Source organism: Gambusia affinis, linkage group LG21, assembly GCF_019740435.1.
Source record: "Gambusia affinis linkage group LG21, SWU_Gaff_1.0, whole genome shotgun sequence".
In the NCBI taxonomy this organism is placed as follows: domain Eukaryota; kingdom Metazoa; phylum Chordata; class Actinopteri; order Cyprinodontiformes; family Poeciliidae; genus Gambusia; species Gambusia affinis.
In genome coordinates, this window is record NC_057888.1 from 9,279,262 (window position 1) to 9,296,827 (window position 17,566).

Below are 17,566 nucleotides of genomic sequence, written 5' to 3' on the forward strand. Positions count from 1 at the left end.
AAGCAGGTTAAATTATGCATTCAAAGAGTTTGAGTTCGTTGTTGCTATATATGTATATATCAACCTAAGAATAAAAATAAGCTGCTACGCTTGAGTGTCCTTATATACAACACACGAAAATAGCAATCTTCCGTATTTGTCCCCTAATAATCCCTAATATGAATTAAATAGCTGTCTTCCTTTCTTTATATCCACTACTATGCTTTTCTAATAACAAACGGACCATGAAAAAGACCCGAAAAACTAATAACCAGAAGCCATTAGAGGATCCTGTTGATGCAAATTCTTGGGGTGCATCCAGAACGCTTCAAACATTCCTGCTCCAATGCTAATTAAACGTCTTTTCAAAGCCAGCAAGTTTGTAGGACACACTGCTTCAAGTTGTACTAATCACATAATACACAAAAGCTTAGCCATGTAAAAGATTTGCTTTGCCATGCATCTCCGCTGAAGGTCAAACTAAATTGCCATAGTTACCGCGTGAGGACTTGGGAGGTGCAAGCATCTTGGGCCTTTCTTTTCAATAAGTCTATAACAGTGCTCGCGGGATGAGAGGTTGACCATTATGACATGAGGAGTGCTGTTTAGACCGTGGCAAGAACAAACGCTGCCCATGTTCTCCAAATCCTCCTCTCGGTCCACCCACAAGTACCTGATGGCTAAACCCAGAAAGACACCTGCAAAAGATTCACAAATAAATGCTTGCAAAATGTAATCAAGGTCAATCAAATAATGAAAAAATAAATAAATAAAAAATGCAAATATAGCACAATTGCTGATTATTATCTTTCAATTTTGCCTTATGCTTGTTGCAGCTTAGGGCTGAGCAGTAAAACAAAATCATCCAATAGTAGTAGTGAATATGGTAATGATGTTATGACTTGAATACAATAAACAAATACTCTTTCAACTTTCGGTTTATTGTGAATAAAAACCTGAATAGGGAGTAAGAGAATAGAACTTTTCATCTGACTAATGAAAAACTAAGTTGCTTGGCAATACAGTTTCTTAATCTCTTTACTGAAACATTTTAATGTCCCCATAAAATAGTCTCTGCTGCTTTTGCAGGAGAATTACAAAATGTATTATCAGCGTACAGAGCACCAATTCATTGGACTTACATAATTCAATTATATTTTTTCCTGTCCAAATGTCCTTTACAGGTTTGTGGAATATTGCACATCCCTGCTGCCAATTAGTCAATTTTATTTCTCTGAGATCAAGGGAGTAAGAATGGGCAGACCATAATATGATCCTATATAGCATGTCTGTATTCTTTTTTTCTAGCTGACCTTAGGCAAAATTAGCATTTTCTGAGAAACAGATTATTTTCTCTTAAGTGTTGCTTAAATGTAAGCAACAATACATTAAAATAAACCCAAATTATGCGACTCTGTGTACAATTAATTTACTTGTATTTAGTTTTATTGATTTACTCTAATAAATGTACTTTTCTATGATAATCTAATTTACAAAGATTCACCTGTAATGTCCTAACTTTTGTGTAATAAACATCGTGGCACATTAATTGAACTGAATCCAGGAAGTGTTGCTGAGCAGCAGCTTCCGCGATTTACCCTATGGGTCTGGGGTTACTTACCGTAAAACATTGCACCTCCAGCTTCATTAATGAGTCTGTATTTGAATTGCTTTAATTTCCAAACGCTGATAATTGTTATTAAGGCTAAACATACTGCGGAGAGAACAAACAGTGCCGCACTATCTTGTCGGCCCCTCGCGGTGTTTGACATCTTCAAGGAGTTTGGGTCAAACTTTCCTCCTCTGAGTTAACAATGAGACTTCGGAAAGACGCCGCTGCAACATCCGCATCTGCAGCGTACGTGACGCCTTCCAGATAACTCGGAAATTATTGTTTTCTCGTCAAGGAATAATGATAAACTTCTATGATATTGATCTTAGCATGTAATTACTTAAAGACGAGCAAGGTTACATATATTTTGACCTAACGTGGACAAGTTTAGACTGAAAAGGAACACAAAAACTAAAGAATATCTGACTGTGGACATTTTTTATAAATCGAAGAATTAGCTTTTTTTTTGTCAATAATTTTTTTGTCTAGCTACTTCGTTTACCACTATCCGGCCTTAAATGTGATCCTTTTTTCAGTGACAATTTTAATGTAAATTTTTGACTTTATATTAGCGTATGTGGAGTAAACTACAGGCTTCTTATTCTTGCATTGTATTTGTATCTTTTTTTTTTTAAGAATTGTGATTTTTTGTATTTGCTGGTAAACGACTTAATGCCTTGAGTTTAACCTTTTTATTTTTTGCATTATTGATATGCATATATAAATAATACGCGTATGTTATTTGCATATTATTTATGATATGCAAATATTGTAAATAATATATATATATATATATATATATATATATATATATATATATATATATATATATATATATATATATATATATATATATATATATATATATATATATATATATATATATATATATATATACACACACACATATGATTGTACATATATATAGACATATGATTGCTGGGGATACTTATTTAGCGTTTGAAAATATCTCAAGTTATGAGTAAAGTTTTCCCTTTTCCACCAGATGGCGCAGTAGACAAACTATTGCAGGCAGTGCCTTCACATTCTCTACAATCTTGCTGCTCATTGATGTTGTAGTAAACACGTCTAGAGCTAAAAGTTATTTTTGTGGGGGAAAATGTATTAGGCTATATTCACAAATTCATTCATAATCCATGGAGGTTGCGGCAATTGTGCTTTCCTCATGATGAACCACTATTGAAAAACATTTTCCCTGATCTTTGAGATTTAAGTTTTTATTGTATTAAACATCCATTTTTGCCTATTCACATTTACATCGTTTATGTAAAAACAAACAGAATACAACCTGGAATTAGTAATAGCTAAAAAAGAAAGAGAAACAAAACATAGCCTACTTATATCCACTCACTACACTTGCATTTGTGCAAATATATGCTCCAGTGATGTCACTGCCTATACACATGGGGGTGAGTACTTTCGATTTGGCTCCAAATGCAATAACTGATGCAATTTTGTTTTCTTCATCCTTGTCTAAATCCATTAAGAATTAGCAGTTCAAGAGTTTAAACTCTTTAGCACCACAATCATATTTGTGGTAAAGAGGAATGAACAAAGAAGCATCATGCACAATTGTATGATAATCATACAATTTGATACCTGACTATGAAAAAATGTCAATTTCTAATTTCACTTTATGTTTTATTAACATTTTAAAACTCTTATTTAATGTTTCTAATAAGACTATCCAACATCCATGCATGGATCCTTACAGCATCTTGCACACATGAAGCCTGAGCACTTTGTAAAATATTCATAAATAAACCCAAAATAAGGGTTCATTTCACTTAATCTTAGAGTTCTCAATACAATGAGAATAATAAAAAGGGAACAATTCTGCACAGGGAGGCGGCGTTCCAGTCTCGACAATGTGTATTAAAAATGTCGCTAAGCAACCACTGTCGCAAAGCGACGTCGGACGTCGTAACGCGCAAAGATGCTTGTGTTGAAAAGAGTCGGCACAGAACCCATTGTGGTGTGTTGAAGAGGAGTGAGCGGCTGTCTGAGAGAATGAGAAAAGAAGAAATTGTGTGAGCACAAAGAGGACTATTAAAAGGGGGACAGAAATGAACGTTTATACACGACACGTCTGCTGCTGCCCCCTGTGAAGAGGGACCTTTACGTCCACTCGGAAAAAGATCCGGAAATTGAAGAGTTAAGAGCCCCCACAAAGCCAAATGTTTATTTCAGCAGCTAGCAGGCTAGCTCTTCGGCTAGATGTGTGTAACTGAGCTGAAAACTGGAAGTCCGTGTGGAGTCGTCGAGCTCTGGAGAAGCGGCTTTTCCGTGAAGAGATAAGCGTTGGCTTAGATTTTTTTTTAAGCACCGTACGCTCGACTCGAAAGTAGGCGCAACTTTAAAGAATGATTCCAGCTGAGTGAGCTCTGACCATTTCACTATTACTTCACAGCCAGAAGAGCGGAGAAGTCTATCAGGTTTGTTTCATTGTTTCTTCTCTTTTTCTCATATCCCTGAATCACACGTGAGCTGGCTTATCTTGAATTACTGGAGTCTGCTTCTTGAAACCTAGATTCCCTCAATTTCTAAAGGCAGAAAAACTCCTTTGTGTTTCTCAGCGGTTCAATGATACTTTGAGCGTCACTGTTGGGACTTGAAAGATGATTAACTTCTAAGATAAAACCCCTCGTGGTCACAAGGAGGCTTTCTGTTATCAGTAAAACAAATCTACCTAATATATTTCAAATAATCTCCTTTTTAATAATTTTCCTAATTTATACAAAACTGTTTACAATACAGATTTTTACACACTGTAAAGTTATTTTATAATGAACAAAAAGCTTACAGTAAAGCGTCATTAAGAATGTAATACACACCTGATATTTTAAGTAATGTCATCAATACATAGGAGAAAGAAAAGAAACGAAAAGGAGGTAGAAAAGATGCGGGTACAATATTCAGACAACCTAAAACAAACTACATCGCTGCAAATTTTTTTCAAAAATAATAAATTGTATTTGCAAATTCATTCTGTTTTTTGTTTTTTTTAGGTACAAAAAATCTGTCACTACATTTATACCGAACACACCATGTAATTATGCTCTAAAAATTTATTTGACTAACTATTTAATAAAATACAGTGTGGCTAAAGGTATCACAGCAACTTCATTTAATCATGTGCAATTTGTTTTGATGTTCTCAGAGTACCAACAAGTGCACAGTTAAAGTAACGCACTCAATCATGGTGTCAGTTTTTGGGATAGATCAAATTCGCCGTTTTAAATGAAAACGATAACTGCTCATCATCAACAGGCTCCTACATGAGATTATTGCCCAATAATAACATCGTACGGAGGTGCACTGATGAGGCTTTTCTTTACTCAGGCTGATCTAAAATTTTCTTTAAAGTTTGACTTGCTGATTTGTGCTGCAGTTCCTTAATGGGGTGCTTCTTATGATCCAAAATAAAACGGAAGGGGTTACAATATAAGACCTATTGAGTTTATGCATGAGAAAACATGTTCCTAAACTTTATCAAGTGTTTTTGGGAACATTAGATTGCATGCTTTTGATTAATATATTTTTTTAATAAACTGAAATGGTGGAAAATCTTTGCTTTTATGCAATTAAGGAATAGAAAATCACATTTTTTTCAGTATTTAACCTACAGATAAAGGCTTTCCAATCTCTTACTGATGAATTTCTAGTTTAGACAAAAAGCATAATTTACATTAATTGCTAAAAGACATTTATTGTGAGATTCACTCCGTAATATATGGCTGCTGTGGGGCTTTAAAGAGCCTAAATTATTGCTTTCAAAAATTGAAAATTTCAGCTTTAATAGGTCCTAAGAGGTCTTGAATGACATTTTTACTGGTGTTTTAAATTTCTGGTGCTGAAGGAGGCTTATTATAGTTTCATTCATTACAGCATTCATTACCATTTGTGCATATTTAACTAGGTTTGGCTTAAAAGTATAATTGGTTGGGTAAAACCTGTTATCAAAAACCGTATTATTAATATATACTGACAGAAGGAGTTAAAAATAATGAACCTATGGACATACGTATTGGAGTTGTCTGCGCGTGCTTTAAAAAACAATGGCTTGAGTTGTTTTTCTTTGTTTTTTAGATCTTGATAGTTTTACAGTAAAATTGATCTTGAAAAGTTTAAAATATAGAAGTTGTTTAACTTTTTAACATCTTTGAAAAATCTTTATTTAAATTTAAAACTTACAAAAGTAAGAAAATAATTTCCTTTGCAGGGCTTTCACAGTTGTGCCCTTGATTTTATTTCACAGAAAATGTCTTACTAGAATTGTATGAAAGATTCATTTAAGACTTTCCGCTGGTGGTTGATTTGAATGTTTCTGATTGCTCTGCAGGGGGTTCGTTTTGTAATTGCTGCCTAAAAGCTCCCAAGGGAGCGGCGTATTTTTATTTTTATTTATTTTTTACTTGGAAGTCAACTTAAAGCTAAAACAACAACTACAGCAGACAGACGAACGTGTCTGGAAACGTCAGGTAATCAGTCAATTGTCCAAGCATTTTCCTCCATCTTTTTACTTCAAATTGCAGCATCTTTCAACAGCTTGTTTTTAATCAATAACGTTGCCAAACATGATGTGTTTCTCTTGCGTACTGCATGGACTTAAATCAATGGATGGCTCTTCAAAATCCAGCAGAGGGATGTAGGTTGTGAAACATGCTGTTGAGTAAATCAAACAAAACAAATATCTGCTTTGGAATCCAAACCTGCCTGTGCTTCTGATTTGCTGCATCTTTTTGTTGCAGAGTGCACAATATTGATATTCTCTTAAAACCTCCTGCTCTATGATTTAAGGATGAGACGGATAAGCTAATGTTAAAGTGACGCAGGTAATTTGTGCAGATATTGGAAGCACTTTATTTTTCTTTGTGTCAAAACGTCCCCTTTGATTTGCGTCTGACTGTCGGACATGTTCGCTGTTTTGAGGCGAACCAGCTGTTGCTGAAAAAAATGTTTTTTATGATAAAACATTATCGATTTGCCCCATCAGTAACTTTGGCTACAGTAGTTTGTTTCCACAGCAAGAAGCGGACAGTGCAATGTGACCGTAGACTGGAGGCTATAGAGCAGATTCTTTCCTGAGCTTTGGGGCTTTGTGATGATGCTGGCAGCCTCCCGACCAGACATTAGTGCGTTTGGGTGTGCGTCCTGTCAGACAGAGAAGAACAGCCACTCTGATTCAGGCACAAAAGCAATAACTCAAAGTTTTCCTGGATTTTAATTAGACGCATATTTTGCTCCATTTGACTGAGTCCTCATAATTCCAACATTCACCCTCCTTTTGCATTTCCAGTGGAATAAATCAAGCATGGTGTGGCTTGACTTCATTATGTTGTAATGAAGTTTACCCCCAGGTGCTGCGAAAGAAACCACTTACCCCCAAATGTCGGCTTTTCCTTTGTACTCCCATTATCTGAAACCAGTTTTACACAAAGAGCTGGGGAAAATGGGTGAACATTTCCATTTTAACCTCCCTCTGTCTTATCAGTTATTCTGTCAAAATGTAAGTTTAATGCAAAACGAAATATTAGATTACCCTGTCCTCCTCCACTGTGTCGACCTTTGCCATTCTGTTTTAAGCCTACGCTGAGCCTGTTGCTTTATCTTGAGCTTTCTTCTGTCCCAGTAATGAGCCATTTTGTGACTCTTAGCATCTGCCAAACTTGGAACGTTCTGCTTGCAAGACTCATCTCCAATGCATGAGGAGTCAGGCACCCTTTTGATTTGCCCTCTTTTCTTGGAAAGTGCTCTCCGAAGTACTTTGTAGAAAAAGCATGCTGACAAACGCTTTTTTCTTCTTGTTTTTTTTTTTTTTTTTCTTTTTTTTTCCTCCCAAGTTCCAAATTTGGTAGTTTTTAATGATGAAAGGTGAATTGGTGCTTGCTCCAAATAATGTGTTCCTCTTGATCTAGGCTATCTCTCTTTATCTCTGTGTCACCATGAGAGAGCAATGGTGTGGGGGTGACTAATCAGAAACACAACTTTTCTGTGGGCACTGTCAGGTTTGACTAAAAAGACAACCCATCTTTAAAGGTTAACACTATGTATTCCAGTGTGTAACGTCTGTGCTTGAATGCAAAGCATTTGGCTTTTTTAGAGATTCAACTGAACTTTACCCATGTCAAGAACTCTAGTTGGTAGCCTCGGCGCTTCAGTGCCTCACAGTATGCTTTTAACTCACACATGTGGGTAAATGTTTATCATTTATTGGCTGAAGGAGCTCTAAACAGGTATACCCTGTTAAAAATCCCGAAAATAAAGAAATGTATTGCAAAAAAAGTCACCTCTAAATAATTATCAGAAATTTTGTAAAAATTAAACTTTAAACAGAAGTGTATTTATTCCTTATGGGGGAAAATATGTGTTAAAAACATAATGGCTAATCCACTAAACTTTCCTTAAATGGCTAATGCTGCTATCATCTTTATATGTAATTGCCTTGATAATCCTTACTTCAACTCTGATCTACAAAATCTGTTGAGATTTTCTAATCCATGTCTTTCATCACAATATCACCATTTCATATCAGTCAATGTCTATAACTATTGATTAGTTTTTTTTGTTTTAAATATTTGAAATGCTGCCAAACTGGTGAAGTGACCTTCCCCGTTTTGCCTGAAATTTCCTCTCAAGCTGCTGTACGCATTTTCTCCTTTCATTCCACGCTATTGTTTTTTTTTAAATTTTAAAAAATAAATGAAACTTGACTCTGCTGTTGTGCAAATCACTCAACAGGTTGTTGCTAGCCTACCAATGAGTAATTGAGTTGATGTCACTCACCTTTTTTTTAGCTGGCCTTGAGAAATTGAGAGGCCACAGCCTTTCCTCTGCCTACAACCCCCAGAATGCTGTGCGGTTTTGGATCGGAGTTCAGTGAAATTATAGAATATTCTATCAGATGTACCTTCTGTTAAAATTGATCATACATCTACACACACATTTTTATATTTATTGCACAGCCCTATTTTATGACAGAGATGGAAAAATTTAAAACATGAAACGGCTCCTTTGTTGTACTCTGTTCCTGATGCAAAAACTGAATAACTTCGACTTTTCTTCGCTCAATAACACAATCCAAACCAAACAGTGTCGGTGTCAACACGTGGTAGAGCTCATGCATGCAGCATTCACTGATTGGAAAAAGATTGGAGTTCTGAGTTTCCTATCCGTTGGTCACCTCATCAAGGCTGATCAAGCTGAAAATCGCCTGACTTGGCCAATTTCTCAGTGAATGCCTTAGCCTTTCTAGGAGTGCCAATGAACGTTGAGGTTGCTGTATTTAGCTGTAAACCCTGAGCAAATTAAATAAACGGTTTTGCAGGTGTAAAATTAAAAAAAGAAAAAATAAATCACTCAAGGGGTAATTAATTGAGGGAAAAAATATCCCAGTCTTATTTCACCACATTATCCTTTCAATTAACTGAATGATTTAATCTTGATTTAAACTTCAGCACCAGCCCGCTACAGGAAATATTTTTTTCAATCTATTAACTTCCTGGTTGATAAATTCTCTGCCTAATATTGCCAGGAAAAAGAATCACAGATGAGCCATATGCTAGATTTATAGACGTAACTGACAATATATTAAGGATGTTATCGCCTCACCTCACGTCTTTTTCATTAACAGAACAGCCTGTGTAAATTAACCCATCACTTGAACAATTAGTGCACTTAATCAAGTTTGACATATAAGATGCTTTTCATTAATCTGGTGGCAACCGGACATGTTTGTGTGGAGTTTTTATTTCTCGGGGTGGGGGGTGGTAAGCATTCTGTGTGACAGAAATTTGAGGAACAATGTGCCACATCAGAAGACGTTACAGTTGCTTCATCTGATGTGCAGAACGACTATACCGTAAGTTGATTCAAACAATTATCAACTGCTAAGATGATTTGGTCAAATCACTACTTTACTCATTTTTTTTTCACTGTCAGCTAAATAAATGAGAGAACATTTGTGCATCTCCAGTGCAGATCTGCTACTGTCTGAAGTTATAGCTAGTCGGTATTTACAAGTCTCGCTTGTCACGGTTTTAATGAAGTACTGTCTTTTTATTTGCTTGAAACCCAATTTTAATGTCAAAATGCAGTGTTTTCATGAGAACTGTAACTATAAGAAAACGTTGAGCTTTTGACAGGGGAGCAGCGGCTTAGCTGTGTGCCGACAGCATCTTCCAGTGAAATGAAACATTATGCTTTCAGTAATCTGACAGCATTGTCACAGTAGTGCCATTAAACTCTACAAAGAATAAAAAGTAAAAGAAATTGTAATTTAGTGTATACCAGTAATACTCAATGAAACAAAACTAAGTCTGTCTTGTCTAAAGAGTATCCAATTAGATCAACTTGTTTAGATCTTTAAGTAGTCAAAGTGTATGTTTTATCACTGATGCCCAGGCAGCAGAGAGGCTTGTTTAAAGTATCAGTGTGACTCCTTTTGTAAGCTGTCTGTTAAAATATCAGCATCAGACCATCACACTGCCACCACCTTGTCATGATTTTTCTAGCCATTCTTTTTTTTCTTTTACACCAGATGTAACAGGACAAACACCTTCTGAAAAGTTCTATGAAAAAAGTTGATCCACTAAACATTTTCTTAAGTCTGTTTTTTTTTTCTTCTTTTTTTTTCTTTTTTTTCTAAATCTCGGATAGGACTTAGCGTTCTTTCTAGTCAGTAGTGGTCTTGGGGTCACCGATAGCAGCCATTTTTGCCCAGTCTTTTCTAAAATTTTGTGTCAACAGCAGCTTTTACTCACAGTTATAAGGAAACAGGCAGAGAGAGAACAGGGGAAAAGATGCATCAAAAGTGCTGAGCTCAGGAATAGAACCCCAGACAGCTGCCTCAAGCTATTGGGCACACGCTCAAACACTATTTTTGTTAAACATGTTTCTTCTAACTGAGGCAAGTAAATCCTGCAGTGCTTCAGATGTTCTGGGTGCTTTTGTGTCCTCCTTGATGAGTCCATCCATAAATCAATCAGTCAGTTATGTTCGGGGGTCGGGTCAAGAGGGCAGCAGCGTAATCTCAGAGAACCAGACTCCCCTCTCTCCAGTCACTTGGGCCAGCTCCTCCAAAAAAATGTAAGCGTACAAAACATTGTGTATGTGAGAAAACTGTATAAGAACTTGAATGTATGTTTTGCTGAGTTATTCAGCTGTATGATTTGATCTTGTTCAAATTATTTAAAACCTCTTTAGTAATACACCAAATAATTGCCCGTATCACTCGTCACCCTTTGCACCTCATTAGTCGGTGATGTTCAGCTCTTGATGTCGCTCACCCAGGCTGTTTCTGACTTTCTCCCAAATGAAGAGGGAGGTGAAACAACTTCATGGTTTTGTGGGGTGGCATTCAATCCTTTAGTTCATCCTGCTTAAATGTCATATCTGCTCCCAAGATTTTGGAGCTACATCTGCTGCGGTTGCCTGCGTCAAACACTAAATGGCACTTGAATCGGACTTTTAGAGCAGCAGGATATTCAGTTTTCCTCTCAAGCAATCAGCTTCCTCTCACGTCTCTGCAGGAGAAGGCAAGCACATCCTTGTGAATCCTTCTGAAGTTGTCGTTTTTAAGAGGGGTGGAGGCACAACTCCACTATGTATTCTTCGTAAAAGTATTCATACCACTATCCACAATGTGTCCCTTTAAGGTCACAGACTTTTTAATACAATTTAAAGGGATTACAGTTATGCAAAGTTGTGCAAAACTATAATATGAAACAAAAACAAGCATAGAGTTTGTTTATTTTTATTTTTTGAGAAGGCAATGTTTTAATTTAGCCTTTGTAAGAAAAGGCCAATTCATTGATTTTTATTTAATTTAATTTGTTTTGTTTTTTTTAAGAATAGTTGCACATTTTAATTTCAATTCAATGTATTTTCAGTTGATATCACTGCTACTGATGTCATTCTCAGGATCTTTTAATTCTACATTGTACATTTGGTGACTGGGCTTTAGGCTAAATCAGCACATTCTTAGTTGTTTTCAAGCTGAGTCATATTGCTGAAATGATTAATTGATTATTGAATAATTGTCAACTAATCTAGTAATTCTTTAATAGTTAACTAGAATATACAGATTGAAACATGACATTTTTCTGTAAGAATAACATTCTCACAGCAGTAATTGAACTGTACAAAACAAATACGTTTTGCATATAAGATTAGATTCTTCTTTGTGTGTAAATATGTTAGACCCATACTCCTCATGTAGCATAGTTTTAGCTTCAGCTGATTTAAATTATTTAAAAAGAATGTACTATTAACCAACTTTTAATATCTAATTATTAATTTGTCAATAAATCAAATTAACATAATCCCTATTGATAAGTAAAGCAGGAAAGGCTGAGCTTTTCACATGTTAAAAGGTTAATATATTTTTAGCTGTATTCATGCTTTGCTTCTGTAAAGGAATACTACATCATTGCATTTAAGTAATAGAATGCTTTTCCATTTTAAAAAGGAATTTAATTATTTATTTATATCTTTATGAATTTTTATAGATCTACAAAACAAGCTTGAGTGTTTAAAAGAAAAATCTGCAGAATGTACCACTGTTTGTTTTTTTTGTTTGTTTGTTTTTGCATTCTTTTTTTTTTTATAAATGTCTTTTAATTACAACTCTGTGTAAATTTAGTTTTGGTTCATCATCGACCTGCCAAGTACGTGCTGCTAAGCTGTGATATTTCGTTGTACCATCTTATCATTAAACAAGACCATATTTTTGCTCCATAAAACTTAACTTATGTGGGTCATTAAGGGGAGGCTCTCGAACTCTGAGAAAGTTGAGAACCACTGATCTTAACCGTTCCCTTGGAGCTCTGGTTATGTTTGGAGATTGATTCCTCCAGGATCACCCTGTCTCTAGCTATGTTCATCCTCCCATCAGCTATGACCAACTTCCTGTTCCTGCTGAAGAAAAACCTACCCACATCATGATGCTGCCACTGCCACCTTTCAGTAACCAATTTAATAGTGCACAGTGTGATGTTTAAAGGGATATTGTTTTATGTTTACCCTGCATTTTAATTCAGGTATAGCAGAGTAAACGGGGGGGCTTGTACAAATCCACAGGTTGTAAGATTTTATTTGTTAATCTTTAACTATCCATCAATTTCCTTCAAATGAACAACAATAAAACCACAGTAAAATAAATTGAAGATAGTGTTTATAAGATGACAATATGTGGAAAAGTCTCAAGAGATATGAATACGTTTTCATTGGACTGTACTTAAAACAAAAACAAACAAAAGAATAAAAAACTGTTTTCTGAATAGCATTGGATATTTTGTTGAATTCTTTATCACACCAGTTCTGTTTTTGTTGAAGTGAGCTATTAACTCATGCTTTGTTCCAGGTAAGATACTTTCTTTGAATTAAGGTACTTTTATAAAAGTACTTTTTGTAAATGTTTATTATGTCTAAAATAATGGTATTTGTGCTTTATTAAATATCAGCTGAAGAAGCAGACCAAAATTACTTTAAGAAATTTGAAAGTTTTAAATATTTTCTCTTAGATGATATAAAGCAACTTTTTTTTAAAGTTAAGTAAATGAAAACTGTTTTTGCCTTTTAAAAAAAATATGCAACATAACTGTCTGTATCCTCCATGTTTTGGATATTTTCTATTTTTACATTAGTCATGTTAGCCTGATCTGATCAAGGTATTTCTCAGACAGAAACGAGACGCAAGAGTAAATGCTTTTTGCTCTTATCTGACACATTGCAGGCGTCTCTCAGAACTGCTGCTCCCTGGCTGCGCTCAAACCTCGTCTTTTAAAAATCTCAGCTGCTTCGATCTGAGAGGAGAATCCAAGGAGCCTGTTGACACGTCCGCTAATGGTACTAGTGCGCCTCCTCGTTAGCCATGCCCTCTCAAGTCAGTAGTCCTAATAGGCGTGTCTTAATGAGTTCTAATTGAGAATGGCTAATTTGCGTGGCCTGAGTCATTGTCTTTCTTAAAGCGTCTTAGAATACTCTTTGCTAAAAACCTGATTGGAGAGTCTGGAATGTCTTCATCAGGGGTATACTATCAGGAGCTTTTATTCTCCCTCTGTTGCCTAATCTCTTTCATTCATTGCTTTTACCATTTCACTCCTCTGCTGACACCAGTTTGCTTAGTGGGGATATTCACAGACCCCCCTCTCCTTCGATCACAAACGTTATTCCAGTGACACCCGCTGTTTTTTTTTTCTTTTTTTCAAAGAAACCACTTCAAAGTGTGATTAAAAGGAAGCAGGGCAGTTCTGATCAAAGGTTAAATTTTGCACAGCGTGACTGTCTTCACAATGCAGAGCAAGATTCCTCCTAAGATTCCTGAGCGCAGCGTAACTGTCGAGGCAAGCAGACTGCGAGTTATTTTGCCGTTCTTGGGAGGACAAGTGATGGATTTAAATGTGAGCTCCTCTGAGCAATCTTCCTCAGTGTGTACGTTTTACACTGTAAGAGAGTTGTATATTTCCTCTTAATTTGAACACTGACACTTTATTTTCTTCACCCCCTGCCCCTGCTTATGTCTCACAGTAGAATATGCAAGGAGTTTAAGAAAGAGAGGGCTCTAACGGCACTGGCAGGTTTATTGCATTGGCTGTAAGCCATCTCATTTTGTCCCAAAAAGTAATGAAATCTCCTAAATGACCCAAGCAATTCAAATTTGTGAAACAATTTCCTATGCCACAGAAAGTGCTTTTTGGTCTTTTATTTGATGTTTCACACTTTGGGAATTGGGTTAGGGCAAGATGAAATAACCATTTTTCAAATTATCTCTGACCAAAGGGACAATTTTAGATTTACGCAGTGCAGTTCTCTTTTATTTTACCCAAAGTTATGAGTTCTCCTTTTTCTCTCTCTGTTTAATTTCAGAACTGCTGGCTCCCAGACTCCAGGAAGAGAAAACATGACGCACTCACCACTGCCAGAGAGCGGCAGTGGGCAGATGTGCCAACCGTGCCACCGCCATCAGCTTTAGAAGTTTCCACTGCACCATGACAGATAATCATTAAGGTTTATTCCCTGACATTTGACTAGATACCCTTCCTGCTTCCCCATCCCTTGGTACCCAACCATCCCCACCCGTTCCCAACATGCTGCGGTTCCTGCCTCTCAAACTGGGCCGACTGTACCGCTGTCTGAAGCTGCTGTTAGTGCTGGGTTTGTCCGTCATCTTGTTGATGAACACTCACAACCTGTTTGCCTCCTTTCAGAAGAATGAACTGACTGACAGACGATTCATTAACCTCAACAAGTGTCCCGCCTGCTTCGGCACCAGTTGGTGCCGCAAGTTCATGAACGGTCAGGTTTCCTTTGAGACCTGGGGTCGCCTGAGGTTTCTAGACGTCTTCAATGTCAAAAATGTTTACTTCGCACAGTACGGAGAGCCCAGGGAGGGAACGCGACGCGTGGTGCTCAAGCGGCTTGGCTCCAACCAGGAGCTGGCCGAAATAGACCAGAAAATCTGCAAGAGGGCAACAGGCAGACCACGCTGTGACCTCATCCAGGCCATGTACAAGACTGAGTTTGCCCGGATCAACGGGGATGTTCGCTTGCTCACCCCAGGCGTGGTGGAGGGCTGGTCGGACCTTGTGCATTGTCCCTCACAGAGGTTGTTGGACCGTGTGGTCCGAAGATATGCTGAAACTAAAGACTCGGGCAGCTTCCTGCTAAAGAACTTGAAAGACACGGAGAGAATGCAGCTGTTGATGACTTTGGCATTCAACCCAGAACCACTTGTACTGCAGGTATCGTATCTCATCTTCCTTTTTAATTTGGTATGTTTTAACCAACGATGGTAATTCTAGTTGCTTTTAGGTCTGTAAAACGAAGGCTTTAGACTTGACTTAGATTTGTGCTCTAAATACTTGAGCTTTGACTTAAATGAGGTTTAAAACTTAGAAATGTTATTGTTATGTAATTAGGGATGAAAGAGAGGCAGTGTTTAAACCACTGATCACATATCTGATGGGGATATGATGCAAATAACAATAAGTTCATGCAGTAGCTTCATAATAATTATGGTTTGCCTAGTACACTGTTTATCATGTCATGGCAATGGCACAGCCTTCCTTGTCCTGTTCATTCACCTCTTGCTTATAATTTTGTATGTTGTATATGATTTTGGACAAGTTTTTGATTCAGATTCACCAAATATGTTTAAAATGCAGATACTACTAGGTTTGCTGTAAATCATTCAATTGTCTGACTTGGCATGGAAAAGAAAACCCTCCCAACCCTTTATTGTTCTCTATGTGGTAAAGTTGTGAATGATTATCACCTCATTCACATTTCACATTCTTAAAAATAAAACCACTTCTTGTTGGATTCATTCAGAAGTATGACATGAATACACTTCCACCTATTTCTTCTAATTTCCTTTGAGGAAAGATATTTGTAACAGTACAATATACTTGAAAATAAAGAAGTTACAGTTTTAAGATGTAGATGTAAACAAATACTTAAGATGACACAATTGCTTTTGTTTTGAGAAAAAATATGATCTCCACTCATGCTAAAATCATAACACTGGTTTCTCATTAAAACAACTTGTTACATATTGTATTTTTAGTGGTTTTGAAACAGTTTTTAAAACTTGACTATACTGTCATTCTAGTAACTTAATTTACACAGCAGTTTACAATACAACAGCTTTGTAAATTGAATTTTATATCTTTGAAAAGATAACTGTTGAATGTTTCTAAATATAAAATGGTTTCTGAATTCATAACCTAACCAGTGCTACAGGCAGACCAGATGGTATCCTTCCAATGAAAAAATGTTTATTTTAAACTTGAGTTATCTCTGGAGTACACTGTTTTAAATTGTTCTGAGAAGGATGTTTGACTGTTGGACGAGAGGATAATAAATTACATTTACATAAATAGATGTTTGTCATCTGATCTGCTGCAGCAGGTGTTATCATGCTAGTGTATGAATTGCGGATCTTGGATTACGTACGGCAGGATCAGAGCATCAGAACCAGGGTGTTGGCCACTAAAAGCCCCCAGTAATTATAGGGTGGGGATCATCTTTTTCCTTCCTCTTCTATAGATCTCAGACGAGCAATTACACCCTTTCCTAAACTCTAGACTAGATCAGGACGGCACGCCACTATGTGGAGCACGAGCCTCTGCTCAGAATAGAGACAAGTTGAAGGCTGTGGCCTCTGAAAAAAATTTTTTGATTTTGGCTGCTGGCAAAATTACATATTTAACACCAAATGTAGGGCAGTTCTGAATTATTCAAGGATGCATTTGTAAACGGTCCAAGTTGTTTTTAATATACATCCATGTCGTCTGGACTCCTGTCAGTTGTGGGCGACTGGAGCAGCGGGATCTCTTGAGAGTTGCTAAGTGGGATCAGATCCAGTATTCTTCATCCTTCATTAATCTTCCAAGAGTTTTTCTTTTCTTTTTTTAAAAAATATATTTTCCTCTGGAGATGAGTTTAATATTATGAAAATTTCACTTTTATTAGAAAACTAAATTAACTAATAAAACACAACATGTAATTACTATAATAATTTTCAGGGAGATTATTTCAAAAGCACAAGTGTTTTTATTTTTACATTTTAATAATCATGTTAAATATTTCTTATATAAAAAAAAAATGCTTATTTGTATTTGAGAGGATGTTTGAAATAAAATGTGGCCCATCTTTGTTCTGTCATCCAACATGTCAAACCCTGCCCCTCCATTTGCCCTATAAACACGCTCCACATCTTTTCCCCTCACTGATTTATGAGCAGCCAATCAATTTCAATTTCTATTTGGCATTGACCCTGTCTCGTGAGAGGACACAACAACAATGGTCCTGAGCCCATGTAGACATTGGATAACGTGTGCTAACCCCTCCTCACCTTACATATACCACATTGCTCTGGGCATTTTGGAGGACAAAAGGAGACCTTGTTTCTTTTTGCTTGGCCAAATCTATATAATCTGATTAGTCTTGTGT

The 17,566-nt window shown here is 36.5% G+C and overlaps 2 protein-coding genes across 3 annotated transcripts in view; one reads left to right on the forward strand and one right to left on the reverse strand.

The window, feature by feature from the left end:
- LOC122824557 (sodium/hydrogen exchanger 9-like) overlaps nt 1-1,797 on the reverse strand; it is a 69,045-nt gene extending 67,248 nt beyond the window's left edge. The window contains exons 1-2 of the mRNA XM_044105361.1: nt 1,601-1,797; nt 478-677 (exon numbers count right to left, since the gene is read on the reverse strand). Of these exons, the coding sequence (XP_043961296.1) occupies nt 478-677; nt 1,601-1,751 (351 nt within the window). The 5' untranslated portion in view covers nt 1,752-1,797. The remainder of the gene's footprint in view (nt 1-477; nt 678-1,600) is intronic.
- A 1,725-nt stretch (nt 1,798-3,522) lies between these two features.
- dipk2ab (divergent protein kinase domain 2Ab) overlaps nt 3,523-17,566 on the forward strand; it is a 42,966-nt gene continuing 28,922 nt past the window's right edge. Inside the window, exons 1-3 of one of the 2 annotated variants that reach the window (XM_044105364.1) lie at nt 3,567-4,047; nt 13,347-13,459; nt 14,480-15,354. In XM_044105364.1, the coding sequence (XP_043961299.1) occupies nt 14,701-15,354 (654 nt within the window). In that variant the 5' untranslated portion in view covers nt 3,567-4,047; nt 13,347-13,459; nt 14,480-14,700. Of the gene's footprint in view, nt 4,048-13,346; nt 13,460-14,479; nt 15,355-17,566 lie in introns of both variants that reach the window. The other variant, XM_044105363.1, reaches the window with a different exon arrangement.